This window comes from Mobula birostris, chromosome 15 (assembly GCF_030028105.1).
Source record: "Mobula birostris isolate sMobBir1 chromosome 15, sMobBir1.hap1, whole genome shotgun sequence".
Taxonomy (NCBI): domain Eukaryota; kingdom Metazoa; phylum Chordata; class Chondrichthyes; order Myliobatiformes; family Myliobatidae; genus Mobula; species Mobula birostris.
Genome location: NC_092384.1, coordinates 45610722 through 45634911, shown reverse-complemented (window position 1 = coordinate 45634911; position 24190 = coordinate 45610722). Strand labels below are relative to the sequence as shown.

Sequence of the window (24190 nt, the reverse complement as noted above, 5' to 3'; positions counted from 1 at the left end):
TAGAGGATTGGGAAGCTTTAAAAACCTACAGAAAGCAACTAAAGGAATCACTAGGAGGGAAAAGGTGAAATATGAAAGCAAGCTAGCAGCCAATATCAAGGTGGACAGTAAAAGCTTTTTGAAGTATATAAAGAATAAAAGAGATGAGAGTGGATATAGGACCTCTAGAAAATGAGCCCAGAGAAATAATAACAAGGGACAAGGAGATGGCAGATGAACTAAAAGAGTATTTTGCATCAGTCTTCACTGTGGAAGACACTAGCAGTGTGCCAGGTGTTGAAGGGAGTGAAGGAAGAGAAGAGAATTGAGCGCAGTTGCTATTATAAGGGAGAAGATGCTCAAGAAGCTGAAAGACCTATATATGTGTAAGTCACCCAGACCAGATGAACAACACCCTACGGTTCTGAAACAGGTAGCGGTACAGATTGTAGATGCATTAGTAATGATCTTTCAAAAATAATTGGACTTGGCACGGTTCCAGAGGACAGGAAAATTGCATATGTCACTTTAGGAAAGGAGGGAGGCAGAAGAAATGAAACTATAGACCAGTTAGCCTGACCTTAGTGATTAGGAAGATGTTGGAGTCAATTGTTAAGGATGAGGGTACATGGTGACACAGGACAAGATAGGACAAAGTCAGCATGGCTTTCCTTAAGGGAAATCTTGTCTGATGAACTGGTTGGAAGTAGGATAGATAACGGGGTGCAGCGAATGTCTTATATTTGGATTTTCAGAGGGCCTTTGACAGGGTGCTACATGTGAGGTTGCTTACCAAGTTAAGAGCCCATAGTTTTAGAGAAAAGTTACTAGCATGGATAAAGTTTGGCTGATTGGAAGGAGGTAGTGAGTGGGAATAAAACAACATAAAAACAATCCTTTTCTGGTTGGCTGCCAGTGATTAATGGTGTTCTGCAGGAGTTGGTGTTGGGGCTGCTTCTATTTATGCTTATATCAATGACTTAGATGATGGAATAGATCGCTTTGTTGCCAAGTTTTCAGATTATATGAAGATTGGTGGAGGGGCTGAGAAAACAAGGCTGAGAAGGACTTTGACAGATTAGGAGAATGGGCAAGAGAGTGGCAAATAAAATACAATGTTGGAACTGCATTTTGGTAGTAGAAATAAATGTGCAGACTATTTTCTAAATGGAGAGAAAAATCCAAAAATCTGAGATGCAAAGGGACTTGGGAGTCCTTGTGCAGAACACTCTAAAGGGTAACTTGCAGGCTGAGTTGGCAGTGAAGAAGGCAAATGCAATGTCAGCATTCATTTCAAGAGGTCTTGAATACAAGAGCAGGGATGTGATACTGAGGCTTTATAAGGCACTGGTGAGGCAGTTTTGGGCTCCTCATCTAAGAAAAGATGTGCTGGCATTGGAGAGGGTCCAGAGGCAGTTCACAAGAATGATTCCGGGAATGAAAGAGTTGTCATATGAGAAACTTTTGATAGTCCTGGACCTGTACTCATTGGAATTTAGAAGGATGAGGGGGAAATCTCATTAAACTTTTCAAATGTTGAAAGGCCTAGACAGAGTAGATGTGGAAAGGATGTTTCCCATGGTAGGGGAGTCTCCGACAAGAGGGCACAGCCTCAGGATAGAGGGGTGCCCATTTAAAACAGATGCGGAGGAAATTCTTTAGCCAGAGCGTGGTGAATTTGTAGTACTTGTTACCACAGGCAGCCATGGAGGGCAGATTGTTGGGTGTATTTACGGCAGAGATTGATAGGTTCTTGATTGTCCATGGCATCAAAGATTACAGGGAGAAGGCCAGCGAAAGGGCTGAGGAAGGAGAAAAAGGATCAGCCATGATTGAATAGCAGAGCAGACTCGATGGGCCAAATAGCCTAGTTCTGCTCCTGTGTCTTGTGGTCTTAAGCTTCAAGGTAGCATGAAAATTGATGGCAATTGGTGGAGGTGTATAGATAGGGCAAACGCAAGCAGGTTTTTTTCCACTGAGTTTGGGTGGGACTACAACCAGGATTAAGGGCAAAAAGTAAGAAATTTAAGGGAAACATGAGGTATACTTCTCCACTCAGTGGTTTGTGAGAGTGTAGAATGAGCAGCCAGCACAAGTGGGCTTCATTTCAATGTTTAAGAGAAGTTTGGATAGGTACATGGATCACAGGGGTATGGAGGGCTATGATCCTGCTACAGGTCGTTGCGAGTAGGCAGTTTAAATGGTTTTGGCATGGACTAGATGGGCCAAAGGGCCTGTTTCTGTGCTATACTTTTCAGTATTGACAGTGAGATTGGTGATCTTAGGATACAGGATGACACTGATGTATTGTTAGGGTGGCAGAGAAATTGCAAATGGAACTCATTCCTGACAGGCTTAGATTCTGGGAGAACTAATAAGGCTAAGTAAACAGCAAAGTCTCAATAATGAATATTGAAGACAGGGGGTTTTTAGAGTTCAAAGATCTCTTAAGGTATCAACACAGATAGATAATGCATTGAAGAAGCCTACAGATACAAACGTTTGTAATTACCTTCATTATCCAGGATATGATTTTCACAATGAGATTTTTATATATTAAAAAATTGTAAAAGACTGGCTTGGCTACAACTGAAATACTGTGTGGTGTTCTGGTCATCACACTGCTCGAATAATGTAACTGTATTGGAGAGCATGAAGAGGAGATTTGCCAGGATGTCACCTGGATTGGTGCATTTCATTTAAAGGAGAGATTGGATAGAACTGGTTTCTTTTCCTTGGAGCAAAAGCTGAGAGGAGACCAAACAGTCACAAATGCCACAGGTAGGACAGATAGTGGGAAACTTTGAAAAGGTATCTACATCCAGAGGACATATGTTTAAGGTAAGGAATAGGAAGTTTTCAGAAGATCGAAGGATGAACTTTTTCATCAATTGGTTAGAACCTGAAGTGCACTACCCAAGGGGGAGGCAGAAATAGGGGCAAGTAATCTCACAATATTCATGTATCTAGATAAGCACATGAATATTCAAGGCATGGAAAGATTCAAGCCATGGGTTGATAACTGGGATTAGAATAGATAGGTATTTGATGATCATCGTGCAGATGTTGGAAAATATATGTCATTGTGCACTTTACAAGAAGGAATCAAAAAGCATTAAATTATCTAAGTGGATAGAGATTGCAAATGACTGAAGTTAGAGATCTAAGTATTTTTGTGCATGAAGCACAAGAAATCAGAATGCAGGTGCAACAAGTAAATAGCATATTGGTCTTACTCCATTACAGACAATTTATTTTACCCTCTGAAATCTCAGAATTTTCAAAATACAAGCATCCTGACATCAAACACTCTATTAAAAAGCTCATTATTCTTGTCAATGGACTCTGTGGATACATGATAATTAAGTTATCTGATTTTCATATTTTATCAGTAAAGGACAAGTTGATTTTCCTGTTTTCTAGTCAACAATTTAGAAAGAACATATCTAAATTGATAGATCAATAATCTACTAAGAAAGTCTGACATGAATTTCATCTAACTTCTCTTATTATTAAAATACTTATAGACATATCCTTAAGTTTTGTGATCTGAACCAGTGGCAAGCTGATTGGCAGTCCAGAAAATATTATTTCATGGATCCTTTAGCAAATTCTTCCCTCCTGTAACACATTGTTTCTACACTATAGAATATACCTATTTACAATGGCCATGGCATTTGTGTTTGTGAAACACACATGACAAAGTTTACTAAGCTTGATATACATCAACAGACAATAGTTAAATAGATATAAAAATTACTTTAGTATCTTCTTTAACAGCAGACCAATACAATAATTAAGTGAAAGTGTTCATCCTTCTCAAGGTATACTTCATTCCTGATCTTACCCAGATGGAGTTGGCTGGAACTGAGAGTAAGCATGAAAGAGCAGGAAGGTATCTGGTATCAATACATATTTATCAGCAATTTTTGCCTTCTCTTAAATCTTTTTATGAAAAATTCTGGCTTAATACATCATTAGGTACAACCCTGCTTTTGAGCTTTCTTTATGTGTATTTGAGTTTTTTCCCCCCCCATATCTACATTGGGCCTGAATCTTTGTTGGCCCAGACAATTCTCCTAAACTCCAGCAAGTACAGGCCCAGAACCCAGAAAACAAAATTCCCTAGCTTTGCAGAACTTTGAATCTCCCCTGCACCCCTTCGGGGCTATCACATCCTTCCTGTAATCTGGTTATTGGCGCACCCTGCAGCAGAAAGGATTCAGAGATTTGAGTCATGAACTTCTGCATTACAGGAAAACAGATTTATCTTTCCAAGTAGGAGAATTGTCAGTAATTAGAGGACACAGATTGAAGAACTACAGGTAAGATGACTAAGCTTTTATCTCTACATAGCAGGTTTGTTAAGATCCTCAAAAATCGTGCATACAGAGAATGGGAATAAAACGATTAGCTTCTAAAAAGAATTAAGTAAGGAATTGAAAGGAAGAAAATTGGGCTGTAAAGAAGAGGAGTTGAGTGGAATTATTGGCTTGCTCTACCAAACAGCTTGTACAGATTCAGTGAACTGAAAATTCTCCTTAACATGTTGCAACATTCTCTGAAAATTTAGCTTGAAGATTTTTTAAAATTCATATGTAGATTTACAGAGTACACACACCTGTAGGGCTTATCAGTGTTGTGGATTCTTCTGTGGTTTCGCACACCAACATACGTTGAACTTGTGTAGTCACATACGTCGCACTTATACAATTTCTGAGGTGAATGTACTTCTAGGCAGAAGGAGTTAGAGAATATTAGTATCAGTAATTATTTAGGATATTACCTCAGATTTGCTAGAACTTGATGTAGGTATTTTAGTTATCCAATACAAATACAATAGAAATTACAAAGGACACAAAGTTATTACCTGTGCACCATTTTATGGAGAACTAGGTGCTAATACAAAGCTGCATGGGTACACAAGAGTTTGCCTATCTCTGTAGTTCTGTCCAACCTGCTTCAGTCTGTATGGTAACTCAGTCCCTGAAGTCAAATTATGATTACTATATTCATACTAAAAAAAAGAACCTGCCCGTAATTAGTCAGTTAAAACTGTTAAAATCACAGGCTATGAATTCTGCTACTCACAAACATTCAAAGCCCATTATATACTAATTATACTGCCAAAAAAAACTTTAAAATACAATAACAGTTAAAACCTTATTTATACCGCCTCATCTGATAAAAATATAAATTCTTTTCTACTTATTTTCTACTTCTAGAGCCTTTACTTTCCATTGAAATGATTGCAGTAGTTGAAACTGCGGCAAGCTTAACTTGGTGTGGGTTCAACCAGAGATTTCTCAGTGTAACTCCTAAGGAATGCTTGGAAATTGTACCACCTTTGGATTCCATGAAGAATCCAATGAAGGACTTTATTCCAAACAACAAGAACAGACTTCGCAGCAAGTTTGAGGCTTCTGTGTTCGTATTACCAGCAATGAGAAACTACTTTGGGTAATTATCTAGCCCCCTCCATAAAATTAGCTGTGAACCATTAGAGCTTCTCAATGGCAAAGTACACTTGCGTTACAACTGTGTGTTCATGGCAGCAAGCATAGTGTGTTAAATATCTACCTTCACATCTTCAAAGGTAAGGACTCATTGGCAAGCAATAGAACACAAAATAAAACTGCATATGCTTGTTGATTTTGTGAACTTTAATTGTTGGTATAAAATATCTCTACCCTTTGTCATAAAATCAAATGCATGGTGTCTTTTCCAACATTCAGACAAACTACATGGAGGAAATATAAAAAACAATCAAGACAAGACAAAACTTTAATGATTCATAAACTGAATAATCTCAGTGAAACCATTAAATACATGAATCAATAAAAACCAAAACTATTGCAGAATCCTATGAAACCAACACTCTTTCAAATTACCTGAACAGGGTTCTAATTCTATTTATGTAAATAGAGATGGGTTCATCGTTAGACTGTCAAAATACTGAAGTCACTGCTCCCTCAGTGGCTGTAATTCACTGCTGTCTATTTGTCTGCAGCAATATTGCTATAGCATTCTGATATGCAAAACGGACATTCATTTTAAAGCATTCTTCATTGCTTCTGATTACTCATTCATTTCATTTTCAGAACATGAATACAGCTGGCAAAGGTAGCTCATCCTCATCTGTCCTTGAACTGGGTGTTCATTTCAAAGGATAATTAATTGGTAATTGGTTTATTATTGTCATATGTACCAAGATACAATGGAAAAAGTGTTTGTCTGCATGCAATCCAACAGATCATTCCATATGTAAGCACATCAAAGCACAAAAGGGAAAAAAAAAACAGAATGCAGAATATAATGGTACAGTTGCAGAGAAAGTGCAGCACAAGTAGACAACTAAAATCGGGCTGTGACAAGGTAGGAGATCACAATCTATGCGGATTGGTAAGAACACCTCACTGATGATCAACAATGATGCTGCTCAGGGATGTGTGCTTACTCTCTCTCTCTATGCTCATGACTGAGTGACTAGGCACAACTCAAATACTATCTATAAATTTGCTGATGATACAACCATTGTTAGCAGAATCTCAGATGGAGACGAGAGGGTGTACAGGAGCGAGATACACCACCTAGTCGAGTGGTGTCGCAGCAACAACCTTGCACTCTACGTCAGTAAGATGAAAGAGCTGACTGTAGACCAGGAAGGGCAAGAAGAGGGATCATGGACCAATCAGAAGTGGAGAGAGTGAAAAATTTCAAGCTCCTGGGTGTCAATATCTTTGAGGATCTAACTGGCTCCCAACATAATCAATGCAGCTATAAAGAAGACAAAACTGCGGCTATATTTCATTAGGAGTTTGAGGAGATTTTGTTTGTCACCTAAAACACCCGAAAACTTCTACAGATGTACCATGGACAGAATTTTGACAGGCTGCATCAGGAATCTACAGAAAGTTGTAAAATTAGTCAGATCCATCAGGGTACTAGCCTCCGTAGTATTCAAGGCATCTTCAAGGAGCAGTGCCGCAGAAAGGTGGCGTCTAATAATTAAGGACCCCCATCACACAGGATATGACCTCTTCTCTCTGTTACTCTCAGAAAGGAGGCCTGAAGGCTCACACTTAGTGATTTAGGAACAGCTTCTTTTCCCTGCCATCTGATTTCTAAATGGACATTGAACCCATGAACACTATCTCACTTTTTTTTTTGCTTTTGCACTATTTTTAATTTAACTATTTAATATACATATTTACTACAAATTACTTATTTAAAAAAATCTCCTGATATTTATCATGTATTGCATTGTATTGTTGCTGCTAGGTTAACAAATTTCACAACATATGCTGGTGATATTAAACCTGATTCTGATTCTGACTGAGATCAAGAGTTCATCTTCATTTTATAAGAAGTCTGTTAATGAGTCTTATAACAGTGAGATAGAGGACATCTTTGAGTTTGGAGGCACACATTCACAAGCTTTTATATCTTCTGACAGATGGAGTAGGGAGAAGAGCAAAAGAAGGTGGGAGGGTTCCTTGTTTATAATTGCTGTTTTACGAAGGCAGCACAAAGTCTAAACAGAGGAAACAGAGGGAGCACTCACACACTGCAGTTTCTTGTATCTTTGGGCAGACCTGTTGCTACACCAAGCTGGGAGTGCTGACTGTAAAGCTGGAGAGATGGTCCACTAATCGTTCCATTGTACTTGGGCATTAGTCAAATGCAAGGGATGAAAACAGGGAAGTGTAAGAGCCTTATCTGAGGGGATGAGTGGGGTAAACACTCTTCTGAATCATAAGGAATGCTAATAAGGTGTTTTATCATTAGTTGTGGCAGCTCCCTGCTTGGCCAGCTGTTAGTTTTTCCTGCATTGAGCACCCTGCTGAAAATTCACCCCTCCAACCAATTCCAAGTGTCAAAATATCCCCCAAACAACAGGAATTCTGCAGATGCTGGAAATTCAAGCAACACACATCAAAGTTGCTGGTGAACGCAGCAGGCCAGGCAGCATCTGTAGGAAGAGGTGCCGTCGACGTTTCAGGCCGAGACTCTTCGTCAGGACTAACTGAAGGAAGAATGAGTAAGGGATTTGAAAGTTGGAGGGGGAGGGGGAGATCCAAAATGATAGGAGAAGACAGGAAGGGGAGGGATAGAGCCAAGAGCTGGACAGGTGATTGGCAAAAGGGGATACGAGAGGATCATGGGACAGGAGGTCCGGGAAGAAAGACCGGGGGGGGGGGGGGACCCAGAGGATGGGCAAGAGGTATATTCAGAGGGACAGAGGGAGAAAAAGGTGAGAGAAAGAATGTGTGCATAAAAATGAGTAGCAGATGGGGTATGAGGGGGAGGTGGGGCCTTAGCGGAAGTTAGAGAAGTCGATGTTCATGCCATCAGGTTGGAGGCTACCCAGACGGAATATAAGGTGTTGTTCCTCCAACCTGAGTGTGGCTTCATCTTTACAGTAGAGGAGGCCGTGGATGGACATGTCAGAATGGGAATGGGATGTGGAATTAAAATGTGTGGCCACTGGGAGATCCTGCTTTCTCTGGCGGACAGAGCGTAGATGTTCAGCAAAGCGGTCTCCCAGTCTGCGTCGGGTCTCGCCAATATATAAAAGGCTACATCGGGAGCACCGGACGCAGTATATCACCCCAGTCGACTCACAGGTGAAGTGTTGCCTCACCTGGAAGGACTGTTTGGGGCCCTGAATGGTGGTAAGGGAGGAAGTGTAAGGGCATGTGTAGCACTTGCTCCGCTTACACGGATAAGTGCCAGGAGGGAGATCAGTGGGGAAGGATGGGGGGGACGAATGGACAAGGGAGTTGTGTAGGGAGCGATCCCTGCGGAATGCAGGGGGGGGGGGAGGGAAAGATGTGCTTAGTGGTGGGATCCCGTTGGAGGTGGCGGAAGTTACGGAGAATAATATGTTGGACCTGGAGGCTGGTGGGGTGGTAGGTGAGGACCAGGGGAACCCTATTCCTAGTGGGGTGGCGAGAGGATGGAGTGACAGCAGATGTACGTGAAATGGGGGAGATGCATTTAAGAGCAGAGTTGATAGTGGAGGAAGGGAAGCCCCTTTCCTTAAAAAAGGAAGACATCTCCGTCGTCCTAGAATGAAAAGCCTCATCCTGAGAGCAGATGCGGCGGAGACGGAGGAATTGCGAGAAGGGGATGGCGTTTTTGCAAGAGACAGGGTGAGAAGAGGAATAGTCCAGATAGCTGTGAGAGTCAGTAGGCTTTTAGTAGACATCAGTGGATAAGCTGTCTCCAGAGACAGAGACAGAAAGATCTAGAAAGGGGAGGGAGGTATCGGAAATGGACCAGGTAAACTTGAGGGCAGGGTGAAAGTTGGAGGCAAAGTTAATAAAGTCAACGAGTTCTGCATGCGTGCAGGAAGCAGCGCCAATGCAGTCATCGATGTAGCGAAGGAAAAGTGGGGGACAGATACCAGAATAGGCACGGAACTCTGGACAACACATCCTGATGAAATTTAATTGCACATATGTCAAAAGGGAAAGAACTGGTTGAAATAAATTATGAAAGTCTGACAATATTTTAAACAAAATCAGATAAGAAATCTGCACTCATAACCTATATCTTCCATTTCAGATATTTGTAGCCTTTAACTATTCATTGTTCACAAAAAGGATTCAAAATTAGGTCTGTTGTCTTCCAAAATAAAGCCTGTTAATTCACTATCTGGTTCAAGCGAAACAAAATCACCTATGCTAATTTGCACCTCTGTGTAGAACACTTTGAGGCAGAAACAATGTACTGCTATACCAATTTGATATTCATTCTATGTAAGTTGTTTATTAAAAATAACTTTCTGGGCTAGACTCTAAAATACAAATCTAATTTCAAAATAAAATCTGTTTCAGCATACTGACTCTATGGCATACCTAGTGTAACTTTTTTAAGCGTGATTAACTTAATCATGATTAAGTTCATTATATTTTTCAAATTAAAGAGAAACATGCAAATATTCACATTACCTTCTTGTGCGTTTCCTGTTTTTTGTTCTCTACTAAAGTCAGCATTTTCATCATTTGTTGAGGAAATGTCAGAAAGACTATGCTGTTCACGTTCGTGATTCCTCAATTGACTCTATCAGGAAGTTGATCAGAACGAAAAAATTACAATGAAGTATACGTATACCATAAAACAAATCCAACAACATCTGACAAGGCAACAAAACTAAAAGTGGTAATCCATCACTTCACTCAAGCATTTTAGTAACTCTGAAGGTATTACAATGGTTTATTACCAGAAGACACAGAAAATGTCTTGAAATGCATGCATTTGGCCAGAATGTAAGGAATCGTCAGCAAGATGCTTAAAATTTTTAGTCCGTGAAAACTAAAATTTTTAGTCAAGAATCCTTAAAGCCTTAAGTTCAAAAGACCTTGTGGCAACTTTACAGTGCTGATTAAATCCACAATCCTCCACATAACAGTCAACAAGATTGCTTTCAGAAAGCTTGATTAAGCCAGTTAATTCAAAAATATCCTAAATTCTGCTTATTATGGTCATTCTTTAAATAGTGACCTTTAAATTTTGTCCCAAATTTACAAATGATTAGAGTATAAACTGAACTTTACAAATTGTATATATTTGAGAACATATTATATTGCAGTAATATAGTTTGCAAAGCTATTTTAACAAGTGATTTTTGTTTTATTTTAGTTTCTGCACAAAAGTACATATGTTTAAATAGTAGTAATTTTGCACTAAAGGTTTACCTTATAATAAAATGCTGCATTGCATCTTTTGCAGTGATACATCCGAGTCTTGCAATGGTTTATCATATGACTCTCCAGATTATTACTATCAGTGGCTATGTGATCACAGATTGGACACTGGTAAGGCTGCCTTTGCCGATGAACTCTTAAATGCTGCTTGATGTACCCCTTATTGCCACTGCTGTAATGACATAAGCGACAACGGTAAGGCCGTTCTGTGTTTGGTATATACTCCACTAAGTTGCCTGGTGAACTCAGGTCACTTGAAGGTTGACATTGTGCATTATCCTGCAATTCTTTTAGGATATCTTCATCAGAAGCATTTTGGTCTGTTCTTTCTCTCAGTTTTTCAATCACAGTGAGCAGTGACATGCTGATGCCCATTCTGATTGGTACTTCAGAAAAACCTGACTTAGTCTCATCAAGTTGCAAGTTATTACTAGTATGATCATCAGAATAATTGAGAGGTTGAGGAACTGAAGAACTGACTTCCATGCTTCTTTGTTCTGCATCAGACTCAGGATTTTTGACACTTGCTCGAGTAAATTCTGGTGCTCTCATTGGCATTGCAACAAGAGCTTCAGCAGCCAATGAATGAAGCCTCAAAGATTCAGAATTGGTTCTCCTTCTTGATGGGGGAACATTTTCATCAACTGCTGCAGGTTCAGATTTTAAAGCACCATTACTTTCTTCTGGATTCCATCTTAAGACAGCTGTTTCCAGTTCAGCTGCACTGGTAGCTTGTTGATATAAATCTGAAGAATCCTCACAATAGATCATGTGAGATTTTTCAGAGATAAGCCTCTTTTCAGCTTCAATATCTGGTGTCATCAGGAAGTGCTTTTCTGGAACACTCTCCCCAGCTCCTGGGACACGCTCTACTATGACATTGACATGTCCTGCCTTGTTAGAACTGCAATTAATGATCTTTTGTGCAGAAGAAAGAAGGCTATCCGACACTGTACTTTCTTGTTCACAATCAAGCATCAGAGGCCCCTCCTCAACAATTTCTACTACAGTATCAGCAGGTGCTTTTGACTGGACAAGAGCTGAATTTTTCACAGCAGTGTCAGACAGTGAGGCTTTGCAGTCCACTGAGTCCATTACAGTGATTGAGGGAGGGGTACAAAACTGCAGTGGATTTGATCTAACACAGTGCACACTTTCTGATTTGTGAGCTGGTGAGAAAACAATTATTGATTCATCCTCAGGAGCAGTGAGACCTGTGGAAGGAACTACTGAGGTAGCTGTCTCACATTCCTCAAAAATTGGATAAGAACAATCTACTTCACCAGCATGTTTCCATGCGTGGGTTTTTAACATCCTCTGACGGTCACAAGCATAACTGCAAATCAAACATCTATACATGCCATACTGGTCATAAGTGTACCACTTTCTTGGGCCTGGTTCAGTGTCAAAACCAACATTTCTTGATTTTGCATTGTTGCTGTCCACACCATCTATGGCATTTGGCCCTAATTGCTGTTTTCTTTGTATCTGGGCATCCTCAAGGTGCATCCACATATGAGCTTCAAGTTCCTCTTGTTGTTTGGAAACAAAACAACACACAGAGCACATCAATACCACTTCACCTGATTTTCCATGTAGTTCAAAGTGCTCTTTTAACTGTGAAAAAGTCAACGAATTGAATTTGCATAAATTGCATTGGTAACGGGTGAGCTTCCTGTGCAAATATTTGTGCGCCACAAAGTCTTTAGAATCCGTAGTTGCAAAGTTGCACTGATCACATGTGTAGCTTTCAATGTTGTTATGGCTACGTATATGTATATAATATACAGATGGCACAACAGTTACAAAGTTACACAGGGTACAACAGAAGCTCTTTGAAACTTTTGATTTATCTGCAGAATCAAGGGTGCTCAGATCAAGGCCATTGCAACTCTGAGGCAGATCTTCTGTTTTAAAATAAGTTTGCCTAATTGAGATGTTATCCTTTATTTCCTGGTTTAAATTAATAACTTTTTTGGCTGTGCTCTCATAGCTGTCTGTCTGCTCAATTATTGCACTGTTTGTGTCAGAAGTACTAATATAAGACCTCTTTTGACCAGTCAAAGAACACTGCTTTGATCTTCCCTTCTCCACTATCTTGCTCAATTTTTCAATAACTTGAATCAATGAACCTGGTTTTTCCATTTTCGACACGATTTTAGTGTCCACAAATGAATGAATTGCTAGCTGCTTCAAGAGATGCTCATCACACTTATGATTTGTTGTATAGCCATGGCTTTGGGCCTCAGTTTCTGTTATGGCATCTGATATCATATTGTCCAGTCCAGTGCAGTATTATTGTGTTTTTTCATTATACCTACAAAATCAAAAAAAAAGTATGTTTAAAAGTTCATACAAAAATTACTTAACATTCTTAATAACATAAACTATCATTAAAAACTGTTTTTAAAATGCTGGCAGGTTAAAAAAAATACCATTTCATCAAGTCTGAAACTCTTCAGGCAAGAATTCGGGCTTGCACTGTAGAAATAACCAATCTGCTCTCATTCCTTTTTGACCAAGATTTTAAATATGTCTAGAAAACGGAAATAGTACATTGTATTTGTGGTCAGTGTGGAGTCTTGCTGCTGACCTCAGGAACACCCAACTATCTTGTAACATTTGTGACAAGGACTTCCTCTTTATCATCTCTGTTGTCATCAGATGTTAGTTCTGCAGAGCTAAAATCAAACTGCTGGAGAAACTCAATGAGGCAAGCAGCACCAATGGGGAGAGGGGGAGAGGGGGAGAGGGGGAGAGGGGGAGAGGGGGAGAGGGGGAGAGGGGGAGAGGGGGAGAGGGGGAGAGGGGGAGAGGGGGAGAGGGGGAGAGGGGGAGAGGGGGAGAGGGGGAGAGGGGGAGAGGGGGAGAGAAGGCAGAGGACCGCTAAGGTTTCAGATCAAGACCCTGCATCAGTACTGAGAATGGAGACAGAAGGTAGCCAGTATAAAGAGTGGGTGAGGAGTGAGACAAGGGCTAATGGGTCACAGATAGACTGAGCAGGGGTGAAAGATAACAGGCAGATAGAGCCAGGTTAGGGGTTCGGAATAGACAGGAGGAATGAGATTGGAGACAGGTGCAGGTCAATGATGGGTAGAAGGAGAGAAAAAGAATGTGGTTTATACTATGTGGGCAGAGGGGAGGGTGTAGGTGGAGGCCCAATGTCTGTGAGTCAGCAAGTCTACTGAAGGGCTGGAGACGGCTTGTCCTGGGCTTAGAGGACTATTTGTGTGTGCAAGCGGGTAATGTGTGGGAGAGAGGGAGGAAAGGGACTAGTTTTGCTGTTGCTGTTGTTGTTGCTTCTGTTATTCTGAACATTGTGGATATACTATATTGGCATCAGAACATATGGCAACCCTTGCAAACTCCCCCTAGCACGTGCTTGGTAGGTTGTTACCGCAAATGACGTATTTCACTGTATGTTTCAATGCACATGTAATAAATAAAGGAATCTGACAGCTGCTGGAGGATGATGTGAGAACACATCTGATATGCAAAGAAGATGATCATGGGAACCATGAAGGAAGGATAGCAGCTGTTCAGGGTGATGATGGATAGTCATCAGGATACTACTGATGTCCATACTCTGGGAATGCTAAAAAAAAATAACAAATGCAAAAGTCCAAAATCAAAAAACTATAGATACTAGAAATCTAAAGCTACTTTGAAATTGCTGGAAATAGGTCATGCAGCAACTGTGGACAGCAAATACAGACCAATTTTAAAATACTGCATCAGGAAATCCAAAAAAAAGGAACATTCAGGAAATGCTTATGTGATGTTCAAGAATTGTCAAACCAAAATGTTAGTTGATTGTCTCTCCACATGTTGTGTGACATGTTGAGTATTTCCCAGATTTTCTATTTAAAATATAATCTTGGCTTCTGAAATTCCACTGAAAAACTAAAATAGTGGGAGAAACTATAATTGCACTACAATGTTTCCCTAAAACTGTAATTGTACCTTATATTTTTATTTTCAAGTTTCCAATTAATAGGTTGTTTTAGCCAATTCTTTTAAAAACCTTCTACTGACAGGACAGAAAACATAAGTTACTTCTGAAAAAATTTTGTAGAAAATATTTTGAAATATTTTTACTTATACAATAGACTATGTCATTCTTTTTCCTCTTGACCCCTTTTGTCCATTTTTTTGATGTGTTAAGGTGTTGATAGCACTGGATACTTACATCTAAATGTCAAGAGGAGATATAACAAAATCATATTGGATAAACAGAAGCTAAACAATCCACAGCTCAAGCAACACGGGACAGAGATACAAAGTTTTGTACATAAAACAAAAGAAGATGCAAAGAAAAAATTATAACCAGACAGCAGCTATGATCTAAAATACTCTAACTATATCAGAGTCTATCAAGATATAAAATTGTAACTGCTATTCTCTACTCAATTATTATAGTCATATATGAAACCACTATAAAATGAAAATACATGTATTATAGACTATGGAGAGAAGAAAGAAAGCTCAACTAACAATCAGTTAGGAGCACTTGTTAAGACAGTGGAGGAGTTCCAGGCTTATTGCAGATTATTTCATCTCTGCTATTTAAGAAGGGTGGGAGGCAGCAGAAAGGAAACTATAGACCTGTTAGCCTGACATCAGTGGTTGGGAACTTGTTGGAATCAATTGTTAGGGATGAGATTATGGAATACCTGGAGGCACATAATAAGATAGACCAAAACCAGCATGGTTTCCTGAAAGGAAAATCCTGCCTGACTAACCTACTGCAATTTTTTGAGGAAATTACAAGCAGGGTAGACAAAGGAGATGCAGTGGATGTGATGTACTTGGATTTTCAGATGGCCTTTGACAAGGTGCCGCACATGAGGCTGCTTAGCAAGCAAAGAGCCCATGGAATTACGGGGGAATTACTAACGTGGGTGGAGCATTGACTGATCGGCAGAAAACAGAGTGTGGGAATAAACTGGCTGCCAGTTAGCAGTGGAGTTCCACAGTTGTTGGTGTTGGGACCACTGCTTTTTATGATGTATGTCAAGGATTTAGGCTATGGGATTAATGGATTTGTGGCTAAATTTACTGATGATACAAAGATAGCTGGAGGAGCGGGTGGTATTAAGAACCAGAGAGCCTGCAGAGAAACTTTGATGGTTGAGGTGAATGGGCAAAGAAGTGGCAAATGAAATAAAATGTTGGAAAGTATACGGTCATGCACTTTGGTGGGAAAAATGGGCAGACTATTATTTAGATGGGGAAAGAATTCAAAATGCAGAGATGCAAAGCGACTTGAGAGTCCTTGTGCAGGATACCCTAAAGGTTAACTCTAAGGTGAGCTGGTGGTGAAGAAGGTGAATGCAATATTGGCATTCATGACATCACATTTGGAGTATTGTGTGCAGTTTTAGGCTCCTTATTTTAGAAAAGATGTGCTGACATTGAAGAGGGTTCACGAGAATGATTCTAGGAATGAAAACGTTACTGTATGAGGAATAGCTGGCAGCTCTTGGGCTGTATTCCCTGGAGTTCAGGAGAATGAGGGGGGGATCTCATAGAAACATTCTGAATGTTAAAAGGTCTAACAGATTAGTATGACAAAGTTATTTCCCCATGGCAGGGGAGTCTAGGACAAGAGGGCACGACTTCAGTAATGAAGGAAGTCCATTTAGAACAGAGATGAGGAGAAATTACTTTAGTCAGAAGGTGGTAAATCTGTGAAACTTGTTGTCACGAGTGGCTGTGGAGGCCAAGACACTCGGTGTATTTAAGGAAGAGATAGATAGGTTCTTGATTAGCCAGGGCATCAAAGGGTATGGGGAGAAGACAGGGGAGTGGGGGTGACTGGAAGAATTGGATCAGCCCATGATTGAACGGCAGAGCAGACTCCATGGGCTGAATGGCCTACTTCTGCTCCTATATCTTATGATGTTATGGTCTTATTTTTAGAGATTAAATAAATATGGTGACAACACAAAAGATATCAGAATAATGGAGTTGCTGAATAAGTAGAGCCACTACTACTATTATTCAGGTGCTCTACTATCTGAGAAACCTATGTTTATATCCCTGGATGACTCCAACAAAGGACACTACGGAAGTGACAAAGAGCAGAACATTCGGCATTTTGTGGACTTCACAGTATGAATGTTGGTGAAAAATGCCAAGTACTGCTGTGCTGCTTTGACAATGAGTGGAATCAAGTGAGGGCAGACCTACTTAGTTGGAAAGTGGAGGTAATTCTGGAGGATGATACTGATCAATGATGTAACATGCAGAGGTCAGACGAATAAGGAAGACTAGTATATCATGGCCATGGCCAGAGGTATCATAGGTCCAATTTCTGTAGTGTAGTATGATGGAAAACTCATTGATGGGAGCCAAATTCAAGGCTGCCATAAACTGGTAAATTACTATATGAGCATTCAAACTCAAAACATTTTTAAAGAGTTTGCGAGATAGTAATTAAACCTGAAGATGCGAGAATGGGTGAAGGGTGAGAAAGAGGAAGATGTGATGACAATTTTGAAACAGGAAGAACGTACAAAGAGAACAAATTACATGGTCAGTTAGCTTGTGAGTCAAAACTGGAAGATGGGTGATCAACAATGTAGTAGGCAACAGGAATTCTGCAGATGCTGGAAATTCAAGCAACACACATCAAAGTTGCTGGTGAACGCAGCAGGCCAGGCAGCATCTCTAGGAAGAGGTACAGTCGACATTTCGGGCTGAGACATCAACTGTACCTATTCCTAGAGGTGCTGCCTGGCTCACCAGCAACTTTGATGTGTGTTGCATCAATATACGGCACTCGCTTGTGATATCCTGATAGCATGGCGGAGGCTCCACGAAAGGCGGCGAAAATGTACAAATTCCATCCAGAATGGGAAGAGGAATTTCTATTTACCTTGATGAAAGACAAGTGTGTATGTATGTTGTACCATCAAACACAAGCACTAAAAGAGGGAATCTGGAGCGGCACCACAACACCAACCACCAGAAATTTAAAGACACCTACCCCACCAAAGAGCACAATTCGTGCCAGGAAAGTTGAGGAGCTGAAATCAGGGTTGAAGGCCCAGCAATCGTTTTTCATAAAACATGCTGCTCAAAGTAAGGCTGCTATTGAAGCATCATTTCGTGTAAGTCACCTTTTGGCTAAACACAAGAAGCCTTTTACAGATGGCGATTTATTCAAGGAAGCAATGGCCATTACTGCAGAGACTGTTTTTAATGGCTTTAAAAACAAAAACGACATCACAACTGCAATACATAATATACCACTTGGCCCTGCAACAGTGACAAGGAGGGTAGAGTCACTGTCAGAGGACGTGGATATTTTTCGCTACAGTTCGATGAATCCTTGGATGTAATGCAAACAGCTCAGCTTGTTGTATTTGTCAGAATGGCTTTCCAGGATTTTACAACAAAGGAGGACTTCCTCACTCTTTTGCAATTAAAGGAGAGAACAAGAGGTGAGGATATTTACAATGAGTTTAAAAAATATGTCCGTGAAAATGACATCCCCATTCATAAACTGGTGGCAATTACTACTGATAGGGCCCCAGCAATGCGTGGTGTGCATGTTGGTTTTATAGCACTGTCAGTGTCAAAGTCAGTGCCTACTTTGGGTCAATTTATCTATGTGAAATTGCATTTTCACAGATGAAAAATTATTAAATCTAAGTACAGGAGCTGTCTTACTGACAGACATTTCACAGACTGTCTCAGACTGGCTGTCTGTAGTTATGAGCCAAATTTCAGGGAACTAGCAATAAGTATTCAGCCCCAGTCATCACACTGAGTGCAACAGTCAATTTTTATTCAATTATTTTTCGTGTTGGAATAAAATTAAATAATGAAACTTAGAATTAAAGATGTGAAGTATTGTAATATTCTTAAAGAAAGATATGCTAGTTACAGTGTTTTCTTGTTTGAATTAATTTGAAAGTTTGACAAAAGTATTTTGTGTAATTCAAATACAATTAGCCCAAATAAAATGCCTCAAATTGGCAGTACAATGAGCTGTTTTTTCTCTAAACGATTTAGTAGGTAGATCTTGCCTTTCACTAAGGTCGAGGTAGGGGATCTTGGGCTTAAAAAGGTTGGTGACCACTAGGCTAGTGGGTAATAAGTGGACTGAGAAGGGGTGAGAGATAACAGGTGGATAGAGCCAGGTTAGGGGTTGGGAATAGACAGGAGGGATAAGGTTGGAGACAGGGGCAGGTCAATGATAGGTAGAAGGAGAGAAAAATAATGTTATTGATACTAGGTGGGCAGGTGTAGGTGGACGCCCAATGTCCGCAAGTCTAGTAGAGGCAGCTGGTCCTGGGGTTAGAGGACTACCCACTTGCACACACAGAAAATGTGTGGGAGAGGGAGGAACGGGGCTTGCTTTGCTATTGCCGTTTTGATGCTATTGTTCTGTTGTTGTTGTTGTAGTTACTTGTATTGTTCTGAACATTGTGGCATGCTATGTTGGCACCAGAATGTGTGGCAACACTTGCAAGCTGCCACAAGCACATCCTTGGGTATGTTGGTTGTTAATGCAAATGATCTATTTCACTGCATGTTTCAACCTACATGTAATAAATAAAGGAATCTGACAGCTGCTGGAGGATGATGTGGGAATACAGCTGATATGCAAAGAAGATGACAGTGGGAACCATGAAGGAAGGATAGCAGCTGTTCAGGGTGATGATGGATAGTCATCAGGATACTACTGATGTCCATACTCTGGGAATGTTAAAAAAAATAGCAAATGCAAAAATCCAAAATCAAAACACTATCTATATACTACTAAAACTCTCATGCTCTGTCTGTCTGTTTGTGACCTCCAATTAGTGCAAACGGTGCATTACAGCGGCACTTTTTTTGGCTAAATCAAATTAAAATGCGCTAACTTACAGAATGCAGGCAAAGTTCAGGGTTATATATTCGTATAAAGTTGCTCATTCGCCAAAAATCAACAGGCTGGCTTTCACCTGAGACCCGATTGCCCATCATGGAAATCGGGACGCAACAGCCCGACACATGCGCACGGCCAGACTCAGTAGGGACACCTACCAGAGAAAAAGGGCAGGGAAGCTCTATTTCGTGGGGTCACATTCTGCTGATCACCACCATCAGCATGTGCAGGATTGGGACAGATCTAACTGCTACCCATCAATAAGAGATAAGTAAATCTTATTGTAATGACATACTTCAAGACACCCATAAAACCTTTTGCTGCAGTCAAAGGACAGTGGTGACTATATCACGTCCATTTAGGAGAGCGCCAACCACACCATCAAGAATCATCAGCATCCTTTGGTGTTACTGCTTCCTATCTTCTATCCAGCATTTGGGTAAAAAAAAATGGTCAGCCTAAATATGCCGCGTGGAAAGGGAAGCGGGACATTATGGTCAAGAGATGACGCCGAATGTTGTCGGGAAGCAGCAAGGAGAGGGACAGAACAAGAATCGGATGAGGCCAGGGCCGCACGACTCCAGGACCAAAGAGTCAGGACAAAAAAATGAGAGAAGAAGAGACAGAGGAGGAGAGGCATGCACATCTCCAGGATCAGAGACAAACAACAAACAGCAGAAGAGATGAAGAGACGGGGGATGAAAAGGCTGCACGTCTCCAGAATGACAAGAAGAGGCACAAGGGTGGCAGATAAACCAGAAATTATGCCATCAAAAGTGTCCTTCATTAAATGAGGAGCAGCTATACTTGCTTTGCTACGTGTCGTTCTTCTTTAATAAACTGAGGTTTTCTACTTCAGTTTCCAAAGCAAAGTGATACCAATAGCATTCAGGAAAATTTAATGTTCATTCTGGTCACATCAGACTGCACTACCCTTCTCTCAAAGGGTGCCCCAACGGGTCACCCCGTTGTCTAGCAGATACTAGAAATCTAAAACTACCACTGACAAAAATGCATGGCCCACTAGACACAGTAATTACTTTTGTTGGAATGCCATGTCTAATAGTAAGTTTCTTCATCATAATTCCACCATACAAAAGACTATATTGACTCAGATGCAATATTTTTGAGGGTCACAGAGAGGAGTTGTGACAGCTAATTGGCTGGGTCAGGTAAACTGCAACAAATTAGCAGGATTAACTTCCAATGGACAGTAGAAATGTAAAAAGACTGGTTAGCTGGTTGGAATTTTCCTCTGAGCCTCATGGGGGATATTCAACAGATGCAAAAGAACCTGTAAGTTTATCTGGAGGTAGTCAAGCTTGGGTCTGCAGCAGATAAATTTAAAAAAAATGACTTGCACTTGTAATGCCTCTCAGGAAATGCTTAAGTACTTTATAGCCAATTAAGTACTTTTGGATTGTAGTTGCGTTGTGCAGAAAAAGCAGCAGCCAATTCACAGCTGGCTTCCACAAACAGCAAACTGATAAGTGACTAGTCATTTATTCTCTAATCTTAACAGAGCTATAACTATTAACCAGGAGGCAACTCTCTTCGTGACCTTCTACTATGGAATCTTTACAACATAATTAGGAAGAGCATTAGGCCCAATGGTAACTCTTAGCAGTCCCTCCATTCAGAGGTGGTCAGATACATAAAGTTCCAGATTATGAACTTTGGTTCCCATGTGGCCAAAAACCTATTGATGTTAGCTTCAAACACAGACTACTACAGGAAAGGTGATGGCCATTTTGTCCACTAAGTGTGCAAAAATTCCGTGAGAGAAATCCATTTGGTAGCATTCCCCTGCTCTTTTCCCAAAGAGTTGAAAATTATTTTCCTTTTGAGCGCTCATCAGGATTTTGAAGTTCTGCATTTATTTTCACCAACCATACGTGTTGATTTGCAGATCATAACCACTCTTTGGACAAAAGAAGATTTTTCTCTCCTCTCTTGTACATTTTTTTTTGCCTATCACTTTATGTTCTTGAACCATCCGCCAATAAAAAGTTTCCCTTTCTAGTCAAACCTGTTGACAATTCAGCAGAACTAGTTTCAATCTTTTCAACTCTCCTTTCTCCAAGAACAACTCCATCTTTTCCAATCTTGTAGCCACTTAACATTTCACAATCAATATAAAAGAAATCATTCCTCCATGTGAAATGGCCAACTTTTCATCCCAACAATATGTGCTGTACTTCTGCTCTCTCCAGTTATTGGAAATGTCATCCAGCAACTCAAGCCTCGGGCAGCAATTCAGGGAATCTACACCATGCCTCCAAATTAAATACAGTGGATTCCGGTTAATAGAGGCATCAGTTAATTTGGCAGCTGCTTATTTGGGACAACTATCAAAAAGATTGAGAAAATAGCTGGGATTCCCTTTGTTTATTTGGGACACTATGCCACTTACTTTAGGACAGGAGACTGTAGCCAGACAGTTCCTAACTAGTGTCGGCTGCGTGAACTTGTCTGTCCATTGGACATTGCCAGAAGTTAGAGAAATCAATGTTTATGCCATCAGGCTGGAGGCCTCAGTTTGGCCTCATCATAGCAGTAGAGGAAACCACGCACAGACATGTCAGAATGGGAATGAGAAGTTGAATTCAAATGGGTAGTCACCGAGAAATCCTACCTTTAGTGATGAACAGAGCAAAACTGTCTAATCTGCATCGAGTGAGTGATGGTGCTCCAAGTCTGAGTTGGGTTTATATTGTCATAGCATTGGTAGTGTTCCAAATTGTTCTGTATTTCATTTAAATACATAATTTCTCACTCAAAGAGTAGTTTTGTCTTTTTTTAATACCTTTTTAATTATTTCCATGAAACTTTGGCTAATTGGGACAGCCACTTCATTGGATGAAATGTACTGGTCCTGATGTATCCCCATTAACCAGAATCCACTGTATGCCTTTACAAAAATACTTAAATTACAACTATAGTCCATTTCAGGTCTGGTCCCAACAAACTGATACAAAAGCAACATACCATTCTTACTCTTATATACCAATTACCATGCAATAAAGCCAAAGTATCATAAAACATAGAACAATACAGCACAAAAACAGGCCCTTCTGTCCATAATAATGCCCATCTTATTAAATAGTGGGGGGGGGGATAAAAGGGGGAAGAAGTTAGAATAAGAAAATGGAGGGGGAGAGGAAGATGTACTTCATGGTGGAATCCTATTGGAGATGGCAGAGGTTATGGAGTTTGATGTGCTGGATACAGAGGCTCATGAGATGGTAGTTAAGGACGAAGGGAGCTCTATTCCTGTTATGTCATCAGGAGGATGGGATGAGAGCAGATGTGCTGAAAATGGAGGAGATATGTGTGAGTATAGCATTGATGGTGGTGGAAGGGAAACCCCATTCTTTGCACAAAAAGAGGACATCTCAGATGTTCCAGAATGGAAAGCCTCATGCTGAGCACTAATGTGGCAGAGACAGAGGAAATGAACTGCAAACTGGACAGGTGCTTCACCTGCACCCATACTTCCTCCCTCACCATCATTCAGAGCCCCAAACAGTTCTTCTAGGTGAGGCGACACTTCACATGCGAGTCTGTCAGGTTCATCCAATGTATATGATGTTCCTATTGCAGCTTCCTCTACATCGGCGAGACCTAACTCAGACTTGAGCACCTTCACTCACTCGATGCAGATTAGGCAGTTTTGCTCTGTTCATCGCTAAGGGTAGGATCCCCCGGTGACTACCCATTTGAATTCGACTTCTCATTCCCATTCTGACATGTCTGTGCATGGTTTCCTCTACTGCCATGATGAGGCCAAACTCAGATAGGAAGAGCAAAAGCCTCCAGCCTGATGGCATAAACATTGATTTCTCTAACTTCTGGTAATTTCTCCCTGCCCCTCTCTTTTACTATTTCTCCATTCTAGTTACCCTCTCACCTCTTCTCCTCATCCTCTTCCTCTGGCTCCCCCCCCCCACCCCCAATTCTTCCATGGTCCACTGTCCTCTTCTATTAGATTTCTTTTTTGGTTCTTTACCTCTTGCACCATCCTCTTTCAGTTTCTTACTTCACCACTCCCCCCCCCCCCCATCCACCTACCTTCCCCTTCACTTGGTCTCACCTTGTTCTCCTTCCCCTCACCTTATTCTGACTTCTGCCCTCTTACTTTGCAGTCCTGATGAAACGTCTCGGCACGAAACATCGACTGTTTATTTCCCTCCATAGACGTTGCCTGGCCTGCTGAGTTCCAGCAGCATTTTTCACACATTGATCAAGATTTCCAGCATCAATGGAATATCATGCTCCTGGTTGATGTTTCTGCCTCCACATCCTTTTCATGTGCCAATCAAAAGTGAATGCAATACTCCAGATGCAGCCTAACTAGAGTCTTCCAATGTAACAACATAACTTTCCGACCCTTGAACTCAGTTCCTCAGCCAATAAAGGCAAAGATGCCATATGCCCTTCTTTACCACCCTATCAACCTGTGTAGCTACTTTCAGGAAACTATGGACTTGGAACCCAAGATCCATCTGCGCATCATTACTTCAGGGTCTTGCCATCAATAGTGTACTGTTTTTATTGATTTGATCTCCCAAGTTGCATTACTTCACATTTAGCTGGGTTAAACTCCACCTGACATTTC

The 24190-nt window shown here is 40.7% G+C and overlaps 1 protein-coding gene across 7 annotated transcripts in view; it reads right to left on the bottom strand.

The window, feature by feature from the left end:
* znf507 (zinc finger protein 507) overlaps nucleotides 1–24190 on the bottom strand; it is a 64891-nt gene that overhangs the window by 38293 nt on the left and 2408 nt on the right. For 6 of the 7 annotated variants that reach the window (XR_011889259.1, XR_011889260.1, XM_072279698.1 and 3 more), the window contains exons 2-4: nucleotides 10683–13008; nucleotides 9936–10047; nucleotides 4601–4712 (exon numbers count right to left, since the gene is read on the bottom strand). Coding sequence is in view for 5 of the 7 variants with exons in the window: in XM_072279698.1 (XP_072135799.1) it covers nucleotides 4601–4712; nucleotides 9936–10047; nucleotides 10683–12965 (2507 nt within the window). In the remaining 2 variants the exon portion in view is untranslated. The remainder of the gene's footprint in view (nucleotides 1–4600; nucleotides 4713–9935; nucleotides 10048–10682; nucleotides 13009–24190) is intronic. The other variant, XM_072279699.1, reaches the window with a different exon arrangement.